The sequence below is a fragment of the Clarias gariepinus genome, chromosome 9, assembly GCF_024256425.1.
Source record: "Clarias gariepinus isolate MV-2021 ecotype Netherlands chromosome 9, CGAR_prim_01v2, whole genome shotgun sequence".
Classification (NCBI taxonomy): Eukaryota; Metazoa; Chordata; class Actinopteri; order Siluriformes; family Clariidae; genus Clarias; species Clarias gariepinus.
The window spans coordinates 33517487-33538541 of record NC_071108.1 but is presented as its reverse complement, the minus strand read 5'-3'; the positions used below and the strand labels follow the sequence as shown (position 1 = coordinate 33538541).

Here is a 21055-nt window from a genome sequence, read left to right as displayed (position 1 = left end):
TGACTTTTTTAGTTCTAAGACTTTTTCGCATCTCGACTGGCCGTAAACTTGTCCTCGGCCAAAACAAACTAACCGAGTAGACCCCACTCTCGCAACAGAAAGATCGAGACGTGGAGGTGTTATACGGTTTGAAGTTCAAATCGTGGTATCTGTGTAAACCGGTTCTGAAGTGTTATCAGTTTGCTTTTCTGCAGCAGTGTAACAGCACGTGACGTCTGCAGGGTTCAGCCGATCTTAAGCTCCTCGCTGTAATTACAGCTCCATTAGCACGCTTGTGTCTCTCCAATTTGCCTAAGAATGCCCTCTGTAATTGTTTAATTTGCCACAAGTTTTGAACAATGGAGCCCAGCCAGGGTTAGGTGGGGATTTTATTTCGTCCCGCCCCTCTCCTCCCGTGTGTGTGTGCGCGCTGCCTGGACTAACAAGAGGTGTAAATGAGCAGCATTAGGCAGGTGATGGACTCCTGACAATAGACAGGCACACAGGGCAGCGTTAGCGTTATCAGCGCCGATTAGCACCTTAACGCAGCTCCCCGCAGGAGGGGCCATTTGGCATCTGCAGGGGGGCTTAAATAAGCACCATGCACGCGCGCGCACACAAATACACCAGGTGATTGACATTATCTTCTGGGTGTGTTTGTGTGCCTGAGTATGGAGGACTGACTATGTATGGGATGGAGGAATTTGTTGTTAGGAGTCTGTGTGTTTGGAAGGGAGAGGGATGATTGGATTGTGGGTATGCGCACACAAACACACTATGTGGTCATTTTGAAAACAAAGAAATGATGGAAATTTGATGAAATGAATATTTGTATGGAAATCTGAATGGTTAAAAAGAGAATTTGGTGTGTGGAAGGGATTAAACGCGAAACTGTTTGGTATCTTACAATGCTCGACGCTGACTTTTCTACGATTTACGTATAAAGCCTTCAGCAAAACAAATGATAAGCTGAATCACATGATGAGAAAAAATATTATTAAAAATGAATAAGTTTTACTGTTCAACAAGAACTCTACGATTTTTAAGATTCTGATTGATTTTTGTAGAAAAATTAATAAGATAATTTCAGTAAAAGTTCTCAGTCTGGCTAAAAGTCCTGGCTTTGCGCTGTGTAGATTTGTGGTTGCGGAGCTTCTTTTCAAACGTAAAAAAAACTTTTTTTTCTTTTTTTTTTTTTTAGCAAAGTGCAATGTTAAGTAAATAGCACAGTGTTTGTACAGAGAACTGGATTAAACTCATTCCCTGTAACGACACTGCGAAGGTGGAGTTAGCAGCCGCATTTCTCTGACGCCGTCCTCCACACCTGACCTAAAAGCGTGCAACAACTTTGTCAAACTTGTGTGTCCCAGATCGAGTCTAAATGAAAGCATGTCACATATCCGCCTGTCCATTCGGGCAACTCTTTCCCCCATTTTTATTTATTTATTTATTTTTTTCCCCTCTCCACACTCTTGCTGATGAATGCCCCCTCACATCTGCCCCTCTGGCAGGCATCTCTCTGTCTGTCTCTGTCCCTCTCTCTCTCTCTCTCTCTCTCTCTCTCTGTCCCTCTCTCTCTCTCTCTCTCTCTCTCTCTCTCTCTCTCTCTCTCTCTGTCTGTCTGTCTGTTTCTGAGCCGACAAAGCTTTCCTGGCTGCTCTCCTCTCCTCGGCGCTCTCACACTCCATGAAAGAGACGGAACAATCGGAGCCGAGCCCGCTGGCACTCGCCGAGCCCTGGAGCATATGCTGTATTCTCTCTGTTCAGACAACCAAAGGCACTCGTCTGGCACCGGTTCCTTTCGCCACCTTTTGTGTCACACTCGCGTACCCGTACAGCCCTCGTTTACCAGCGCCTGAGCTCCCACTGATCTCACAGGCCAAGACCAAGCGCTGGAAGACAATTAGACAGAGGGAGACGGATCAGACACAGCCCAGATTTAGAGCGAGACAGAGATTGAGAGATTAGATATAGAAGCGAATAAATAGATAGAGACTGGATCAACACAGAGGCATATAAGTAGATTGATTTGACAATAGAGACGGATAAGCGCTTACACGGGTAGATACTGAGATGTGAAGATAGATAGATAGATAGATATAGAGAGACGGATAGACAGACAGATGGTTAGTACAGAGATTAATCAATTAAAAAGATAGACGGAGAGGTAGATAAAGAGATGGGCTGATAGAGAGAGAAAAAGTGAGAGACGGGTAGAGATTGACAGATTGATGTAGAGACTGGCAGGTACAAAGGCAGACAGATGTTTAGATAGAGAAACAGATATAGTAATAGATATGGAGAGATGTGTAGCTAGATAGATGGACAGATACAGTGATGGATACAAGGACAGGGTGGAGAGCTAGAGGTGTATATCAGTGTTCGAAGGCATGTCTGTGACCAACCAGACCACCGTCTACACGCACAATTTTGGTTCTGCACACTGAAGCTCAGGATAGAAGTAATATTTCATTAGATGTTACAGGTTTGTTCAGGTTTTAAGAGAGTGAGGTAGAAACAGATTAGGAAGAAACAGACTGCTCACAAACATTATCGTAGCTCGTCAGTTGTGTCGATGCAATCTACAACACACCAACGCGGTCACTGACACACACAGACACAGTTTTTCCCACTACACAGCCTTCTAACAAACAGCTTCTAACAGTTAACACACAGGAGAACGTTCTCAAGTTCCTGCTTTAAAAAAAAAAAAAATTATTAGGGCTGGTTTGGGATTTGCAGTAAAGGGTGATGAGGTGTCTGTGTGTGGTTTCATGCCAGCTCTTGTCTGCATTGTTTAAACTGAACTTGAGTGCACCTGCAGAGCATTGGTGCAGAGCTATGAGAGTTCTGTACAACTTCTGTGATGACTACACCCAGTCCCAAACACCTCTATATCTGCACCGAATACACGCCTCAACATCCCTCTCTCTCTCTCTCTCTCTCTCTCTCTCTGTCCTGTTGTCTGATTCTCACTCTTTGTCTCTTTTCCCTGTCACCTTAAAACTTTCTTTCCATCTTTCTTTTTTTATCCATCTGTCTCTGTCCTTATTTTTATCTTCCTGTCTTCCATAAAATAAATTATGCTTACCAATGGTGTCATCTTTTTTTTTGGGAAGGGAGTTTGTGTGCATGTGTATGTGTGCGCCAGCTTTAGGACAGTTTTAGTGGCACTGGTCTTGGCCCACTGCTCTGTTTAGACAAGCCCGATGTGCTAAGTGGACAGGACACGGACACACACCGGCTTCTTAGGCTGTGTCCTATTATAAGCACAGAGTTTTCTACTGAGAAAAAGCGGCAACGGTGTCGGACACACACGGGTGTGTGTCAGGGATGGGCAAAGAGTGGAGAGTCTGTAAACTGTTTTTGAATGTTTAGAAGTACTTTCTGGATTATGACACAGTTTATGGCCTGTGTTCTCTTTTACTTTGTCTTTAATAAAAAATATATATTTTTTTTTTTATGCTGATTTTTTGATTAAATATAAAAATTCAGTTTATTCCACACATCATTAATAAGCATGATGCAACGTGTACAGAAAATACAGACCTTCCGGGTTATAAGCGGATAACCAGAATAAATAAAACCTATTGGATTTATCTTTCTTATCTCATGCTGTTATTGGTTTTCTCCTCCTTTCTCGCATTACTCCTTACTGTCTCTCTCTCGTTTCTATGTCTCTGTTCTCCTTTCTTTATGCATTATCACATCTCTCATACACATTAAAAAAAAAAATTCTCCGTTATTTTATTCACATTATCTTTTTCTCTCTTTTTCATTCCCCAATTTCTCCCTTTCTGTTCCTCCCTCCCTCTCTCTCTCTCTCTCTCTCTCTCTCTCTCTCTCTCTCTCTCTCTCTCTCTCTGTCTTTGCCATTCAGCTCTAAGAATTTCCTCTCTTTATGGATGGGAACGAGGGGCCCACAGTGTGTTTCTCTCTCTCTCTCTCTCTCTCTCTCTCTCCTCTCCTCTCCTCTGGCCCCCCAGCTGTCAGGAAACAATACCCTGTGCCTCCTCCAACAAACCTCATTCCTGAAAATGTTTTTCTTCTCTCCTCCCTCCCTCCTCTCCTCTCCTGTCAGCCCCTCTCCGTCCGTTCTCTGCTCCGTAATGCCTTTTCCATTTTTAAACCCCAGGCCGTGTAAACTTTTTCCGTCAGCGTCCAGCGCTGAGAGAGTGAGAAAGCAACTCAGCCCCTCAAATCGACCCCCCCCCCCCCCATAGTTACACATTCTGCCTTGATCTGACCCTCAGAAACACTCATGGGGAAACGGGAACCTACGAAGAAATTTCAGTATTAGCAACCATGAGGAGGACCGCTAGTTCCTGAGTGCTGTCATGCTTTATTTTTTTTATAAGCATTTTATCACTGTTCATTACACACACACACACCACCAATTCATTGGAAAAATAAATACAGATGAACGCTGAGGAGGTCGAACCCCTAGGTTTTTATTGATTTATTTAATATCCCAACTTGCTAAAGCTCTGCATTCACATTAATCAGCTCACAAACTATCCAGTGCTGCGAGAACGGCTAAACATTATTACAGTCAAATGGAAAGAGAGCTCGTTTCTCAACCCACTGCTTGACCAAAAATAGTGACGGTTTTGGGTTTGTGTGTGTGTGTGAGTAATTATCTCGGGCATCGAGGGAAAACGTTTTTCCCACGAAAGTTCAGCAACGTCGAGTTGCTCCTCTATCAAAGAATCCGAGCGTAACATACACTCGCGTCTCCCCCGGCTTCGTTTCAAGCACTGTACGAGTTAGCACCCAGCGCGCGCCTGTTTGCATTCTGCCGTATTTTTGGCTTCATTTTGTTTGTTTCGATAGCACCGTGTGACAGCGAGTGAGGTTTGTCAGACCTGCCGCAAAGGACGACGGTAAAACCTCCTACTAAGAGCGGAAACGCAGACTCTCTTACTCACACACACACTTTTCTTGGAATAGAAATTAGCTCAGCACAGCCTGCAGTTATCCGTAAGAATATGGGAGCTCTCGCACAACAGCTTTTTATTAGTTTTAAATCTAGGGGAGCAGCAGGGAGAAAAAAAATGTCCGCGTGCATGAAAATCTGCTGTATCCGGCCATTAAACTGATCCACAAACCAGATGTGCGAGACGAGCTTCGAGTCCACGGGTCGAGAGAGGGGGGAGGTTAAGGGGTTTGTGTGGAGGGGCTTTAGGTTGGGGAGGGCGGTTAGAGAGAGTCGTGGTCGTCACTCATCAGGGGGAAAAAAAATTCTGGACACCTGGAATGCAGCATGATGATGATGATGATGAAGAAAGGGGGAAAAAAATGAAGATGCGCCAGAGGTTGTCACAGGGGAGCGGTCAGGAGGTCAGGGATATTCACCAGGGCATCGTCGGTGAATCCGAGCTCTCACCGCAGTCCCGCTTTCCCAGCACTCTCTGTGGGACGTCCTCCCAGCTGTCTCTCTCTCTCTCTCTCTCTCACACATACACACACACTGTCTTTCTCGATGTGATCCCACAGATGGGCTCTTGTAGAAACACATTCCCCGACAAACGCCGATTTCACACTCTTCGCTCTGCTCCCATTCCTCACGCTCACTCATGCTGACACACACCTGCAGGTGTGTATGTCTATATACGTGTGTGTGTGTGTGCTTGTAAGTGCTCTCCGTTGACTCGTTATTTATGAGTTTTTCCTGGGCCGAGCGTTCCGTCGAGTCCGCACACATAGCACAGTGTGTGTGTCACTTCATCATCTGACATCAGTCACTATTAGACGCGCGCGCACACAGATCATTAGCTTCTCAGGAACAAAGACCAATCAGCTCTTCTACACCACATTTCTACAGGAGTGTGTAAGGTTTATTTATTTTTGTGTTACTCTAACAATTTGTTTTGTTTTGTCCTCCCTTACACAGTACCTGCAGGTGAAATGGCCGCTGTTGGACATGCCGAGCTCAGCAGCACTGAAGGACTCCAGATCACCTACACCGGGACATTTGGTAAACACACACACACCCCTACTGGCATGCTAAGAGATAGACGGCATTGCTGTGTTCATGTGAAATATGAAGCATGTAGTGTATCAAAACATTAAATCTGTTCTAGCGCCGCATACTTATAAGTGTTGGGAGTATTTTGTCCATCGTGATTTATTTATTTTTCCTCTAAGAGTTTACCCCTTAAACTGGAGACTCCTTCCTTCTCCATCACATCTTTTACCAGTTATTTCATAATCTGATTATTATAAGTGCATCAGCTGTCAGATAAGTGGTCTTTTTGAGTGCTTGTGTATTTTGAGAACCACATCAAAATGTTTGTGTTAATTTTAAACCAATATTTTCAATCCACAATTTTTTTTGGGGTCCTGACTAATCAGAATCCAGTATTCACCAGTGCTCATTTGTTTTTATATATATATATTTTTTTAAATCAATACATTAGCTCTATAGCTGCTATTAAGGTTGATTTGACCATTGAATTCTGTTTATTTCTGTTTTTTTCTTAGCCAATTAATTTTATTTCAGCTCACTTTTGCAAATCTTTACCGTTTTGATATTCCTCTTAATCCTCTTTTTAAACCAGTCATCTTTATCATGCTGTAAATATCTTCTACAGGATATTAAATACATGTAAAAAAACAGAGTAATGCCCCTTTAGTGCTAAGAGGAAGTAAGTACAGGAGTCAAACGGGGACACTTCTGAACTTAGCGATTCCATGCTAGGATATGTTGTGGAGGGAAAAAGTTCTTCCTCGATCTCCTATTAAAGCTGTGTTGAGCGAATTCTTGTTTTTGAGTAACAGTCTCTCAGAAGATACCGTTTCCCTAAATGAAAAAAACGTGGACACTTTTATAGACTTTTTTTTTTTGTTGTTGCCAGGAATCACATCATATGATGTAACCTGTCGCACCTTTTCCTCGTTGTAGACAATACACAAAGGTGGTATTGATGAGTGCCGTGTCACGTGTGCGTTGTTGGTGAGAGTTTTTAGATGGTCGAGGATAAAATCTAGATTTTGACAGAGAAGTAGCGATGCTTGTCCCTCACTCCGCTTCAGCGCCGAGCTGCACAGAGCTGCATTTCTGTGCATAATGAACTGCTCATGATTGTCCCATCGCCTCATCTGATAGCGCGCTGGGACTGACTGCGTTCGAATCCTCCTACACAGTGTGTGTGTGTATATATGTGTGTGTGTATATGTGTGTATGTGGGCTGTAATGAGACCTGGGTTCTGGGTAGTAGAACCGGTTTGAAGATGAGGGCAGTGCGAGATAAGAGATCTGCGGTTAGAGACAAGAGCGTGGTGTGCTCAACAGTTTGCCCGAGAAAAACACACAAACACCGCATCGCATCACATTCCCGTTCCAGACCTTTTGTGTGCGTACATGTGTATATTAGTGGGAATTATTATTATTTTTTATTTTTTTTTAATTTATTTTTTTTTTTATTTCAACATAGGGTCCACATTTTTCGGAGACGCCGTGGCTCTCGTATTTTCTTTAACTGTTTTGATTACTGCCAATTAATAATCTAAATTAAGGCAGGTTTGAACGACTTCTGCTGTCTCGTGCAGAAATATTATGATGCAAGTCCACACATGAATAAGAATGTCCGAAAGCTATGTCCTTGTGCTTTCCGACATTGTCAAATTTTTTTATAGTTATTAATTTTTTTGTAGTCATTGTTTTTTGTTTTTTTAAATGAACCGTAATAGCAAAACTGTTTATTTTGTGGGTTGTCTTTTTTTTTTTTTTTTTTTTTTTTTTATGCCTATGGTATTTATTTTATTTATTTTTACAAATTGAAACAAAGTATTGTTGTATGTGCAGACTTTATGCATCGTGTTACACATCCATCAGAGTGGTTTAATATTTAGTTTTTGCCTTTTTAATAGAAATTTAGTTTTCTGAATATCTCTTTTCACTTGCGGTTGAACTTGCAGATTGTTAGACTTCATAAATTGACCACATGGTGGCGTACTCTGAAATCTCACCGGTTTCAGCTCATGCAGTGGCGTGTTTTGTTTTTGTTTTTTGGTTAAGGAAAAAGTTGTATACCAAAGACGCGACTTCTGATGTAGTTTCTCCTTCTACATTTGTAATTAATCAGGATGTTTTATTGCTTTGGAAACCGGATTCAGTCTGAGATTTCTTTCCTGCGTCTCCTTGGTCATTGGTTTGTGCTTCACTCAGCACTTAAAAAAAAAAGTTTGTGCGCGCGCGAGAGAGATGGAAAACGAGGACGTCCCTAACAAAAACCCATCCGTCGCAAATCCGATTCCAGTTATTTACAGCTGCTCGACCCGCGATTCACCTCGGCACGAGATCGGCGCGAACACACTGCCAGCTTTGTTCAACCGTGCCACTGTGCTGTTATAGTTTTAATCTCGTACCTAAAGTTATAAAGCGCAGCATAACAAGAGCAGGAAGACTTGAGGGAGGGGCGGCCTTCAGGTTAGACTCTGATGAATAGTGTGTATTGAGGAGTATTGAGGAGCCTGTTGGTTTGTCTCTCCCCTCGCTGGGCTCCTGAAAAAGCGCGGACGCACGACTATCTTCAGCGCAAAATTTTAACTTTGTAATTGTATCAACGCACGCTTGAAGCCCCGCCCCTCTTATCTCATTACGGATCTGTTGCTTTAAGTGATTAAATGTTTGTTCATAAAGTTACGTTGGAGCGCTGGAGTATACGAGGTACATACAGGAAGTTTACATACGTTGCTGGATGAAAAGTTTTTCCGTGAATAAGAAAAAGGAAAGCAGTCGATGGTTTGCGTAAAAACCTCCTAATACAAACACACACAGACGCACACTGACATTTTTCAGTTCCACAGCTGGTTTGTGAAAGCACTATTAACGATGATGCGTAATATTTTTCTTCTTGGCTCGACCAGGACTATGCATTAGCTCGTTAGCTAAACAAGCAAACATCAACTCCTGATGATTTATCAGGATGGTAATATGCTGTCATTAATTCTGGAGGAAAAAAACACACACGCTCTCTCACAAACACACACACACACACACACACACACACACACACACACACCGAGGGCTGATCACGTCGCAGCCTGAGGGCGAGAAGCTCAGAGGAAACAGCCAAAGTGCTTCAGAGCGAAGCTAATGAGAGGTAGTGACAATCATACACACACAAGAGCACGCACGCACACACACGTACGCACGCGGCGGTAGAACTCACCTGGGAAACGTCATCTGCGAGGTTGTAGGTTGCGGACATTAAGCATTCAACCAGTGTTATGGCCCGAAGTAGGCGGGGGAGGGGCGGGGTGTCAGACTGGCACCACACGCTCACATCGGTTCGCGGTCTCTGCTCCGTGTCTCACGTGTGAACCAATTTAGGCCCCTGTAGTCGATTTATTTGCGCTGGTGAGAACACAGGGAGAAAATAAATCGTGTGTATGGGTATTTAATTCATAATATTTATTATTTCTCTTTAAAATATTTGAAAAATTTTTAAGTGTGATTTCAAGGCAGTTGCATGACATTTTTTTAAATAGTTTGTACTTATTTTTAGTTCATCATTAAACTTTAATAACGTTAAATTCAATAATAAACTAAAAATAAATAAAAACTTATTGAAAATCCTGACATATTTATAAGATATCGTTAAACTTCAATAACGTTTTAAATTCAATTATAAGTTAGAAATATGTTAGGACTATATAATGAGGATTGTTTTGTCATATAGACCCACACTTTAACTGTGTGTGTGTGTTGGTTGTAAAAATATAGACCGTGGTAACCATGCCCATGACCTTACACTGAGGTATGTGCGTGTTTGCACATATCTATCATCTCCATGTCATCAGAACTAGTCAGATTCTATGTTTTTGATAGATCTAATAAAATCTAATAGGCTTGTGTGTGTGTGTCTGTCCTCATGTCCATCGGCACTTATTCAAAATGCTGATGTCATGGTCAGGCCACTCTGACATCCACTTCCTGTGAGGACGACAAACAAAGCTTGCCCTATCCCAGCATGCCTTGCGTTCTCCTCTTTTTCTTTTGCCTTTTTTTTTCCTCCTTAGTTTCTGAAAACCTTGGGTGCCTCCCACCCTGCAAATGAATACCCCACCACCCCCCCTACCATAAAAAAGCGCACTCTGTCCCCTCTTCTTTCATATACGCACACACACAGGTCTCACTTTGGTACACAGAGGCTGTTTGCCTAGTAATTTCTTTCTGATGTAAGGGAAGCCCTCCTGTCCTCCCTCATGTCCCAAATCAGTCCCGCAGGATACATGCCTCCCCGTAAGGTCGTCCCAGAGAGTCTGGGGCTTTTTGTTAGGATCTGAAACTTGCGGGTTACACATTCTGCCTCGTTGCTCTCCAGACAAAATTGCGTCCAGAAAGGAATAAACGAGGGAACAAACTTTGACTAAACACAAGTTCTGGTTTCTGATTGGTCCGTGGTTTTTAACAGATGCGCTCTTTTGTTTATAAAAAGCTCTCTATGGTTTCTATAGCGATGGCTCATTCACCGGCCGGATGATAAACATGTATACTCGTTATAGTAGGATAACGAGTAGGAGGACATTTGCGTAATGCTTATGGAAGGGGGGCACAGTGTAGCCGTTAGAGTCTCCGCTGTCTCTGAGACCGAGGATCGACAAGCCGCTCTGTTTTGTTTTTCCTTTAACTTCATGTCGACAGTTTATTTTTATAGTTAATTATTTCATTTAATCCGTCTAGAGCATGAATAGGTTGTTTCACCTCGATCAAGTTGTAAAGCTAGGAAGCTAAAACGCTTATACTGGGATTGAGAGTTTTTTTTTTTTTTTCTTTATAGAGCAAACAACTTGTTCCATGCATTTCAGCCAAGAACTCTTTGTGAAAAATAACTCCGAGGAGCTGACCTGATAGTCTGCCTCTCGTCTTTCTTTAAACAGCGCACTACACGCTTTTTGTAACATAGCGCTTCGGGTTTGTAACAAGTTCCGGCAAGTTCCAGGATAAAGCAGGACCTCCATTAATCAGACTGAGCACAGGCGATGACAGAAGGCGTTTATTTTTTTGTTTTCACCCAGGCGCTCTCTCTCTCTCTTTCTCTACTACTGTCACTCCTGCACTATGCAAACATGAACATGCTGATACACTTTGTCTCTGTATTTGAGTACGAGTGTATGTGTGTTAATGTTGGGCGTGAACCTTTTTGGCAAAGACTACCTTTTAAAATGTTTTTTGGGTTCGAGCCAGATTGCATCACAGGGTCTTGTGTTGTGTGTTTTTTTTTTTTTTTTTGCCCACCTCTCCCCCTCTCACGCTCTCTCTCTCTCTCTCTGACATTATGTGCTACTACATGCCCACACACACACACAGCCATACCACATCTGGATATGCACTGCGATTGTAAATACAGATCCACCCAGTAATTAGTTTTTACTCTCTCTCTCTCTCTCTCTCTCTCTCTCTCTCTCTCTCAGTCTAATAAGGTTCCTGTGGTGCAGCACGCTCACATGCACCCGCTGACCCCCCTCATCACCTACAGTAATGATCACTTTCCTCCAGCGACGCCGCCTGCACACCTCTCCCCAGAGATCCTGGACCCTAAGACAGGTACTTAAGACACACACACACACACACACACACACACACACACACACACACACACACACACAGGTTGTCCATTTTTCCCCCCCTGTCTGTGATTCTAACTGCAGCTTGTTTTACAGGTATCCCACGGACCCCTCACCCCTCTGAGCTGTCTCCATATTACCCACTCTCTCCAGGGGCTGTGGGGCAAATCCCTCACCCTCTGGGCTGGCTCGTCCCACAGTGAGTTACCCCTCCATATCTTAAACACGCTCACGCATGAACACACGCACATACACAAGTCATATTAAATTAGTAGTGTCTAACAATAACTTTTTCTTCCTCTAGACAAGCACAACCCATGTACTCCATTCCTCCAGGAGGTTTCCGCCACCCATACCCAGCACTCGCTATGAATGCTTCCATGTCCAGGTGTGTGTGAGAGAGAGGGTGTTTTACTTGAATCAATCTGAAGTGTACACACCTTCACAAGATCCAATATGATATATGTTGCTGGAAAAGAGAAACAATGTACAGAGTAACACATTTTGAGAAATCGTCAGATTTTTTTTGGGGTTTTGTTTTAACGCAACAGTCCTGGTTTGTTCACTAAATCACACTGAATTATATCGTGATGCTTTGTGTGCCTCACGTGACTAGAGTGAATTATAGAAACAGCTGAAGCTGAGCACCCCCAAAATTTGCCTAAATCAATCATCAGGTTCAAGGTTTTGTGCAAAAGCTGAAAGTCATACACCAGGATGTAACTTCTAGATGTCTGTGTTATGATTATTTTTATACCTTTACCTTCCCGAAGGGCACTTTATGTCTTTTTATTTTTTATGTGTCTTAAGATCCTCGATCGTAGTGGGTCAGAATTTAGCTAAGATAAACCCTATGCACTTTTTAACCCTCCTTTTGCTTTTTACGGATTCAGCACGACTATCTGAAGTAGTTACAGATGCTGACGGATAGTCCGGGGGTGTGCTCTCTCTTTCCTGAGCGATTAGCCATAATGCCTCATTGTGCTCAGCTGCGAACCCGCACTGTCACTATAGCTGAAAGGTGTCCTGTTCAGCCCGCTGGAGGAAGTGGTTTCTGTGGCTTTTTTTTCCCCTCTCCTCAGAAAGGTGTGTGTGTGTATGTGGAAAGTGGTCTCAGGTGTCGAGTTCTCTTTGGTTTCCAGGGTAACTGCACACTCGGCTCTTTGCCTGTAGCAGGACTCATAATAGTTCCTTTGAGAGCGTCTTTATTTGGGCTACTTGTAAAATATGAATGAAAAGGTATGTGTGGGTGTGTGTGTGTGTTTAGTCTAGACACATCATTAAGAGGCTCACAAAAAAAAAAAAAACTGTGTCAATGAGTGGTCAGGGATTACTATGGATTGAAAGTGTGTGTGTGTGAGACATTTTGCGATCAGACACGATGTGTAAATGCCGAAGAACGCAGAATGCTGATGGTGCAACATTTTAAACCAGGAATCTCCGAGATAACATTGTGTTTTTATCCTCATGTTTATGTATTTTGTTATCTCTCGCTTGTTTTTTTTTTTTTTTTTTTTTTACTTGTCCCGCAGCTTATCTGTAAATGTTGCGTAACGTAGGTGCAGCTTTGCCTGATGAGTTAGATAGCGAAGATAATATAAGGTCGCATATGTTTGTTTGCGTAGAGTTGGAGTTAGAATCGGGCAGAGGGGCAGATCTTTTTTTTTTCTTTTTTTTTTTTTTTTGACAGTCTGGTAAAATGTAGTAAGTTGTACTGTGTATAGACAACTGACAGAGAGAAAACTGGCAGAGAAACTGAAAGATGGTCACGGCCTTCCAAGTGGAACAGCTTTCATGTCGGGAGTGAGTGTGTTGCTCAAAGAGGCTGCCTACCTAGGGAGCTGCACACTAAAAGAAACACAGTCTGGGAACTTTATTAAACGTGTTCTTTTTTTTTTTTCCTCCTCAAGATTGAAAGGTGCTTTATTGGCATGACAAATATTTATTTACATTTGTATTGCCAAAGTTTAGAAATAAGGCACAAGAAAATGTAAAAAAAAAAAAACTAAAAAGAATACTATAGGAAGAGTAATAATAAATAAATGTATATAAAATAAGAGTAGAGACGTTTAGTTAAAGTCTTTCTCCTTTCTTTCTCTCTAGCCTGGTGTCGAGTCGTTTTTCTCCTCACGTTGTGCCTCATCATCCTCACAGCCTTCATCAGACGGGAATCCCTCACCCTGCTATAGTCTCTCCAGCCATCAAACAGGAGCCCAATGGAGAACTGAGCCCTGCCTCACACACGTGAGTACTCGCACGTGCACAAACACTCAGTAAAGCACTCGGCACCCACACACGTTCGCGTTATTTAACAAAAGAAAAACAAGTAGTAGAATTATTCTTATAGACACAACCCAGTTAATGATAGATTAGTTAACTGTTTGTATGTGCAAGTCAAACCTTTAACTTTTTATCATTTCACTCAGAGCACAGCTTTATCACAATTGGTAAAATTTTGTGATAAAAATAAAATCTTTGGAAACCTGGATTTACATGACATGTATGACTGTAACAATAATTGTATAACAAAATGCTATTTTTGTCTTAACAATTTGATAATGAATGAAAGCAGAGGTGTGAATGGACATTAGGTTTTTTTTTGCAAGTCTTCTTTATGCTCTGTGTAGTTGAAGGTGGGGGCGGGGGTGGATAGGGGTGTTTGGGGGAGGAAGAGAGAGACAAGTATTACATTCAGATTTTTACTCAGTATTTGAGTTTGGCTAGTAAAAATCAAAGCCAGATGTAAAGCATAAAATTATAAAGTGCCCCGCGGTGGTTGTTATTCATACACCGCTCATGGAAAATGGATCACACGTGCAGGTGTTCTCTCTGTGATTTAGTTTTGTTTGGGGGAAACTCGCACAAAAAGTGACTCCCTCCTCCTCTGTTATTTTTGTGAGCTTCCTTCAGTTTATCAGTGTTGTGTCTACCAGCTTACTACTGGCTCTCTGGCTCTTTTACACATACACACACACACACACACACACACACACACACACAGAGAGTGACAAAGCTGTTGTTTCTGTTTGGAGCAGGAAGTCTCCAGGGCCGGCGAAGAAGGAGGAAGAGAAGAAGCCGCACATTAAGAAGCCCCTGAACGCCTTCATGCTGTATATGAAGGAGATGAGGGCCAAAGTGGTGGCCGAGTGCACTCTCAAAGAGAGCGCCGCTATAAATCAGATACTAGGGAGGAGGGTAAGGACGAGTGTGTGTGTGAGAGAGAGATTTATAAAATTTTAAAGCACACTGTAACTGACACGTCTTTGTATGTGAAGTCGATAGACAGACAAGCATTGTGCTAATTTTTGTAATAGAGATTGTGTGTGTCTGTTTATCTTCGCAGTGGCACTCTCTGTCTCGGGAAGAGCAGGCCAAATACTACGAGCTGGCCAGGAAAGAGCGACAGCTTCACTCTCAGCTCTATCCCGGCTGGTCCGCACGAGATAACTATGTAAGAGAGACACACCTCCTACACACACATATACACACCTTACACTTAATATTGGTACTTACCAGTTTTCCAGGAAAGATAACAGGATTTTTCTGACTGTTTTTTTGTATTCTGCGTGTCAGAACTGTGGAGGAACCAGGAAGCAGTTCATGATGATGATGATATGTGTAATGAATTTGTCATACTTATGAATATGTTCCAGACGTCACATGTTTAAAATCCCCAGACTTGAAGACTGTGACTTCATTTTCCGATATTAAATAAATTTTTTATAAAAAAAAATTTTTTAGTTGATTTTCCAGTTCTAGCAAACGCTCACATTTATTAATATTCCTCATCTGGAAATCTCGCTTCTGTAATTCGCAAAGTTAAGCCGTCTCAAAATAATGGGACGAGAACCAACTCTTTAAAGCCTTAAACTTAATCATCTCAACGCCTGTTTTCAGAGGGAGGGACTGATATTCGATGCGTCATTAACTTCATACGTTATTTCTCTGGTGGCATTGGCGGTTACATGGTTTTCACTTTTTCTTTTTTTTCTCTCTCTACAGGGCAAACGGAAGAAGAGGAAGAGAGAGAACAAGGCTGTCTCAGCAGCAGAGGGTGAGGGGGGTGTGTGTTCAATTCCCTCTTTTTTTTTTTTTTTTACTAATCGAGTGTGTTTCCTTTACTGCAGCGCGCGCACACACACACACACACACACACACACACACACTCAGACAGAAACCACAAAATGAGCTTCTTTGCTGTTCAAAATAGACCTAATTGTGTACTTGAATGCAGTTTTGTTGGTCTATTAAAGGCATAAACAATATTTTTTCCGCCTCCTTCCATGAACCTGATCTCTAATGAATATCAAGAGAGCTAAATTATAATGCAACTTTTGAAAACGTTTTTAAAGAATAAAATCCAAACTGAGTTTTAAAGTTCTTTTAAAAAAAATCTTATTAATAGTTGTAATAATATAGTATTATTAGACGTTTTATAATACAGTATTAATAGTCTTAAAATAGTTAGATAGATCAGTTTTTTTCATTTAATATAAAAACTGATATATCTGCAGGAATATCTACAGGAATATAGCTGTAGAAGCTGGCATGGTGTTAAACAGCATATTGCTTTTTCTTTCTTTTTTTTAAGTATTTTTAAGTTTTTATCCGTAGTGATCAGACACGGATCAGTTCCTGAAGATTGACGTTATATACAAATATGCCTTTAAAGACTTCTGTTAAAGCTTTAATGTCATCCGGTTTAATGCCGCCTGACCACGAGTTAGTTGCACTCACACATGTTTCCTCCAAACCCCATCGTACCAAACCTTACACATCCCTTAAAAAAACCTGGTGTATTGTCCACTCACGTGTTCTTTAGGGCATGAGAGATAAATAACCGCGAGATGAAAAATATATTTGGCATCTAGTGGCATCTTTTCTTGCCCTAGTTGTAATTGTCCAATCAGTCGTCCCTCCACAGTGTCACATGACGAATGTAGCGCAGACAGAACCGTCACTGCGAGTTTACGAGAGTTCAAGATTCGTGTACTCGGTGTGAAAGCGCACAGATGAAGAACTTCCTCCTCTTACTAACTCCATGTTTGTGACATCCAACATTCTCATAGTTGTATTAATCAGTAGAGCTCATTGTCCACACTAACCTGCTGTCCCCTCCCTGCACTCTGTGACATGCAGCGTATGAAGTGCAGTGCTAGCGCAGGCAGGTACGGAGCAGCCTCGCTCACTCTAACCCTTCATACACACCATCATAACCGCCGTCACCATCTCTGTCCCGTGTTCGTCCATCGAGCAGGGTGAACATACCGACCTGTCTCCATTCCGTCTTATTAATCAGTCTCTCTGGCTCTTCTTCAGTTCATCAGTCTGGCTTTTCATCAGTCGAGTCACAGAATCGCTAGAGTGTCACTCTTCATCGGTTTCTTTTACATCTCAGCTTTGTTACATGTTTTGTCATTTCCGTGTACCGTATATGTGTGTGTGTGTATATATATGTATGTATATGTATATATATATGTATGTATATGTATATATATATATGTATGTATATGTGTATATATATGTATATGTATGTATATGTGTATATATATATATATATATGTATGTATATGTGTATATATATATATATGTATGTATATGTATATATATATATGTATGTATGTACATATATATATATATATATATGTATGTATGTATATGTATATGTATATGTATATATATGTATATATATATATATATATATAATATATGTATATATATATATATATATATATATATAATATATATATATATATAAATAAAATATATTTATTTTCCGGACTAGAAGACAGATTTATAGTAGTGTGCAATATTTTAATATAACATCATCCCAGTATGTACTGTGACAGCAGTGTCAAACATTGCCATTTTGCAATGAATACAACACTTTCTTATGTGCTGTTATAGGAAAATAATCAACAATGAACATGGGGTAATGATAAGTTGTTCTTTAATTCCCTGAATAATTTTTTCTTATCATAGCACAGAACTGGAAAGTGATTTTGTAGACATATTGTATTATTTAAAAAAAAAATCTATTTACACGTTAAGTTTTACTCCTATGTCACTCGCATTATAGCAGCTATAAATAATAAAAACATCCTGTCCTAGTTATGTATTATAAATACATGTGTGTTGACGTTGTAAAATGTAAATATTACTATAAAGCTGCAATTTGCAGCTGTGCTACTGTCAGATGTGTTGTTGTAACCTTTTCTGTAGCAAACACCTAAATAGCGTAAAGTCCGGAAAATGCAATAGTAACGTAAGAGTCGTAGCGAATTTCTCACGTGCTTGTGTGTTCTAAACGGTGTGTGTCTCTGCTCCCGACTGCAGATTACTCCGCACGGAATAAGAAGCCTTGTGTGCAGTACCTCCCTCAGGAGAAGATGATTGACAGCCCGGCGTCCTCTCACGGCAGCATGCTGGACTCACCGGCCACGCCCTCCGCCGCCCTGGCGTCGCCCGCCGCGCCTGCCCCCACTCACTCCGAGCAAGCCCAGCCGCTGTCGCTCACCACCAAACCCGAGCGTCACCACCCTCACTTCTCTCTGATCTCCAAACCTTCATCATCCTCATCCTCTTCTTCCGCTTCCACTTCCTCCTCCTCCTCTTCCTCCTCCTCCTCTTCCTCATCTCACCCCAGCATCTCTCTTGCCGTCAGCTCCTCAGGCCCTCATTCGACCCCGCATCTCCTCACCCGACCCATCCCCTTCGCCTCCCTGCACCCCTCACTCTTGTCCCCGCCTTCGCCGTTCCACCAGGCCGCCCTGCACTCCCATCATGCCCTGTTCCAGACGCAGCCGCTCTCCTTGGTAACCAAATCAGCCGACTGAGCCTACAGGAACAGCGCTCTCTCTCTCTCTCTCTCTCTCATTCAATCTCTTTGCTTTCAACATGCTGTACATTGCTTTTTTTACAAATTTGCCAACCCCTCCCCCCCACCCTCCACCTTCCACATAGACGTCAGGTTAACTTTTGATAAGCGAAAAGTAAATGAATATTATTGGTCAATATTTGATCACCTGCTTTTCTGTGTCTCTCTCTATGAAAGTGTATTTTTTTGTAAATTCTACTTTGGAACTGGTTTCTTATTTGATACAGTTATCCAGCGAAAAAACTCATTGTATAAAGTTATGACTTGTATTACAAACTTCTTTAATAAGACAAGAAGGAACGACAAAAAAAAAAATTCTTAAAAGCGTACATGTAATTAATGGTAGTTTTAAAGTTTTAATTCCTAGTACAGGCCGTTTATTAGAAGGCTTTTGAGACTACCCCTCCAGTTTTGAAGTGTGTGAACTTGATAAAATAAAACTTGTAAATTGTTTCTAGAACATGAACGCCTTTTTGTGTTTGTTCGTTGTTGTTTGTTTTTTTTCCTCGACCTTCTTCTTTTCCGCATCTTGCCGAGGGTGAGTCAAAAATGGTCCGCACTCAGGTTATAGTAAAACTTCTGTTGGCCTGCGGTATGAGCAAAAATAGAAGCCTCCTCCTGCTATTTGCTTGAAAGAAGAGCAGCATAGATTTTTTTACCTTTGGCCCTCAAAGTGTTTTGTCACAAGGAAGTGTGTATGAATGGATAGAAAAGTTTAAAGAACATCACACTAACGTTAGCCATCAAGAAAGAGCTGCTCGACACTTTGCTTTGAGGTGTTAAAATATCCTCCCTATAGTCCTAATCTTGCTCCATCGGACATTGGTCTCCTGTGAGCAGAACTACGAGGATGAAGATTCACTTCTGATGAAGAACTGAAGAAAGCGTTGCATTATGGTTTTATAGTGTGTTCGATTAATTAATATTTAAAGAGATTTATCAGGCTGGAGTCCTCAGTAACGTAAACAAGCTGTGATTTCTTTTTAACTTTAAGAGCGAAATAAAAGGGGAGGCTATGATAGAAGAGAGAGGATGTTTATAGCTGCTGTATCAGAAGGATGTGTCCTCCTTTAATAAATAAAACATGCTATTGGAGTTAAAATTATTTTTGGGTAAGAAACTAGATCCACTTTATTTGCTGAAGGAGACGTCCTCGCTCAGGTTTCGCTCACGGGTGTCGTACAGCTTCGTCACTCGTCACACAGTTGGTCACCACTGCACACGCTGTCCAACGTTTATCTTGTACAGGATCATCCGTTTACTTTGTGTGTTTAGATTTTACAGTCTAGTGACTCTGGGAATCTGTCTTGCATACAGTGGAGAAATTATTGATTTCTGCGTGAAAACCTGAAATATTAAGGTTTACAGGAGTGTTAGGGCAAAAATAAAACAACCTTGCAAGTTTTGGATTTTTTTTTTTTTTTTTTTAAAGGAAGAAAATGAACTTGTGCTTTAAAAAAAATGTGGGAGAGTTTGCCATGTTGTGGATTTTGACTCTACATTGACTCCATACCTTTGTGTAGTTTACGTGAATAACGTTCACGTGTGATGGATTTATAAGAATGGTATTAAACATGGCATTTAAATGTGTGTATACAAGTTTGTACTTGTGTGTATGAGTGAAACGTGAAGGCTATTTCTGACAAAAGTCTTTTTATAAGACGTCTTGAGACCGTTCAATTCAATGAAGTGTAAATAATTTAACAGTGTAAAAAAATATTTTAAAAAGAGGTAATGTAGGATTTCAGCTCTGAAATGAGTTCATGTGAGGAATACAGTTAAAATGATTAAATAAATTAGACATGTTAGGTTTAAAAATCTAATTTGGAAATCTAAAAAAATGAATAAGTTGTCCAGAGAGAAAATCGTACAGAAGAAAGAAAAAAAAAATCACACATTTGGGATTAATGGACAACAGTATTACAGGTGAAAAAAAAACATGAATGTAAGTAAATAAATAAAGTAAAAAGACAATTTTTTAAACCAAAAACTTTATTTAAAATTTTTTAATGTAAATAAATGTTTTATATATTCTTTAATGAACGTGTTAAAATTACAAGTGAGTGAAATTTTTTTTAAAAAGTGTTTAAAATCTGCATGTGTAAATATGTGAGCCCTCACGTCCATGTTCTTCCCCTTTTTTTTTTTTTTTTTTTTAATATCTTGATATTTATAAGGATTTAAATCTTTAATGGTCTGAACCTCACCGGAAAATAAACAGCTGTGCCAGAGCAACAAAATTTCCTGCCAAAAAGTAAACACAAATAAAAAATAATAGACATCTGTTCCTTCCTGGAATGCAGAGTCCCAAAACAACAAGCGAAAAAAGCAGGTCAGTGAGTCTTTCTCTCTCTCTTTCTCTCCATTACTGCGTCTTTCCTTCGTGGCTCTGGCTCGGCTGTAATTAAACATCGAGGTAATCGCATGGAGCTCTGGGGACCTCATTAGGATTTTCAATTAATGGAAAACACCATGGCGTTCCGGGTTCTTCGGGTTACTGTGTGTGGGTTTTTTAAGGGACTTCGGAGACAACGAGGGGGTGGTGGGGTCGGGTGCTGCCAAGGACAGTGGGGCAGATGTAGCACACAACCTTCACACACATCAACATCGTGGTTTTAGATACTT

At 41.1% G+C, this 21055-nt stretch overlaps 1 protein-coding gene across 2 annotated transcripts in view; it reads left to right on the top strand.

Moving 5' to 3' along the window:
- Positions 1 to 18890, top strand: part of tcf7l1b (transcription factor 7 like 1b) — a 35378-nt gene extending 16488 nt beyond the window's left edge. The window contains exons 4-12 of one of the 2 annotated variants that reach the window (XM_053503493.1): positions 5873 to 5956; positions 11401 to 11533; positions 11650 to 11752; positions 11858 to 11941; positions 13657 to 13797; positions 14589 to 14748; positions 14897 to 15004; positions 15556 to 15616; positions 17890 to 18890. In XM_053503493.1, coding sequence (XP_053359468.1) covers positions 5873 to 5956; positions 11401 to 11533; positions 11650 to 11752; positions 11858 to 11941; positions 13657 to 13797; positions 14589 to 14748; positions 14897 to 15004; positions 15556 to 15616; positions 17890 to 18389 — 1374 coding nt within the window. In that variant the 3' untranslated portion in view covers positions 18390 to 18890. The remainder of the gene's footprint in view (positions 1 to 5872; positions 5957 to 11400; positions 11534 to 11649; positions 11753 to 11857; positions 11942 to 13656; positions 13798 to 14588; positions 14749 to 14896; positions 15005 to 15555; positions 15617 to 17889) is intronic. The other variant, XM_053503494.1, reaches the window with a different exon arrangement.
- Positions 18891 to 21055: the final 2165 nt, after the last annotated feature.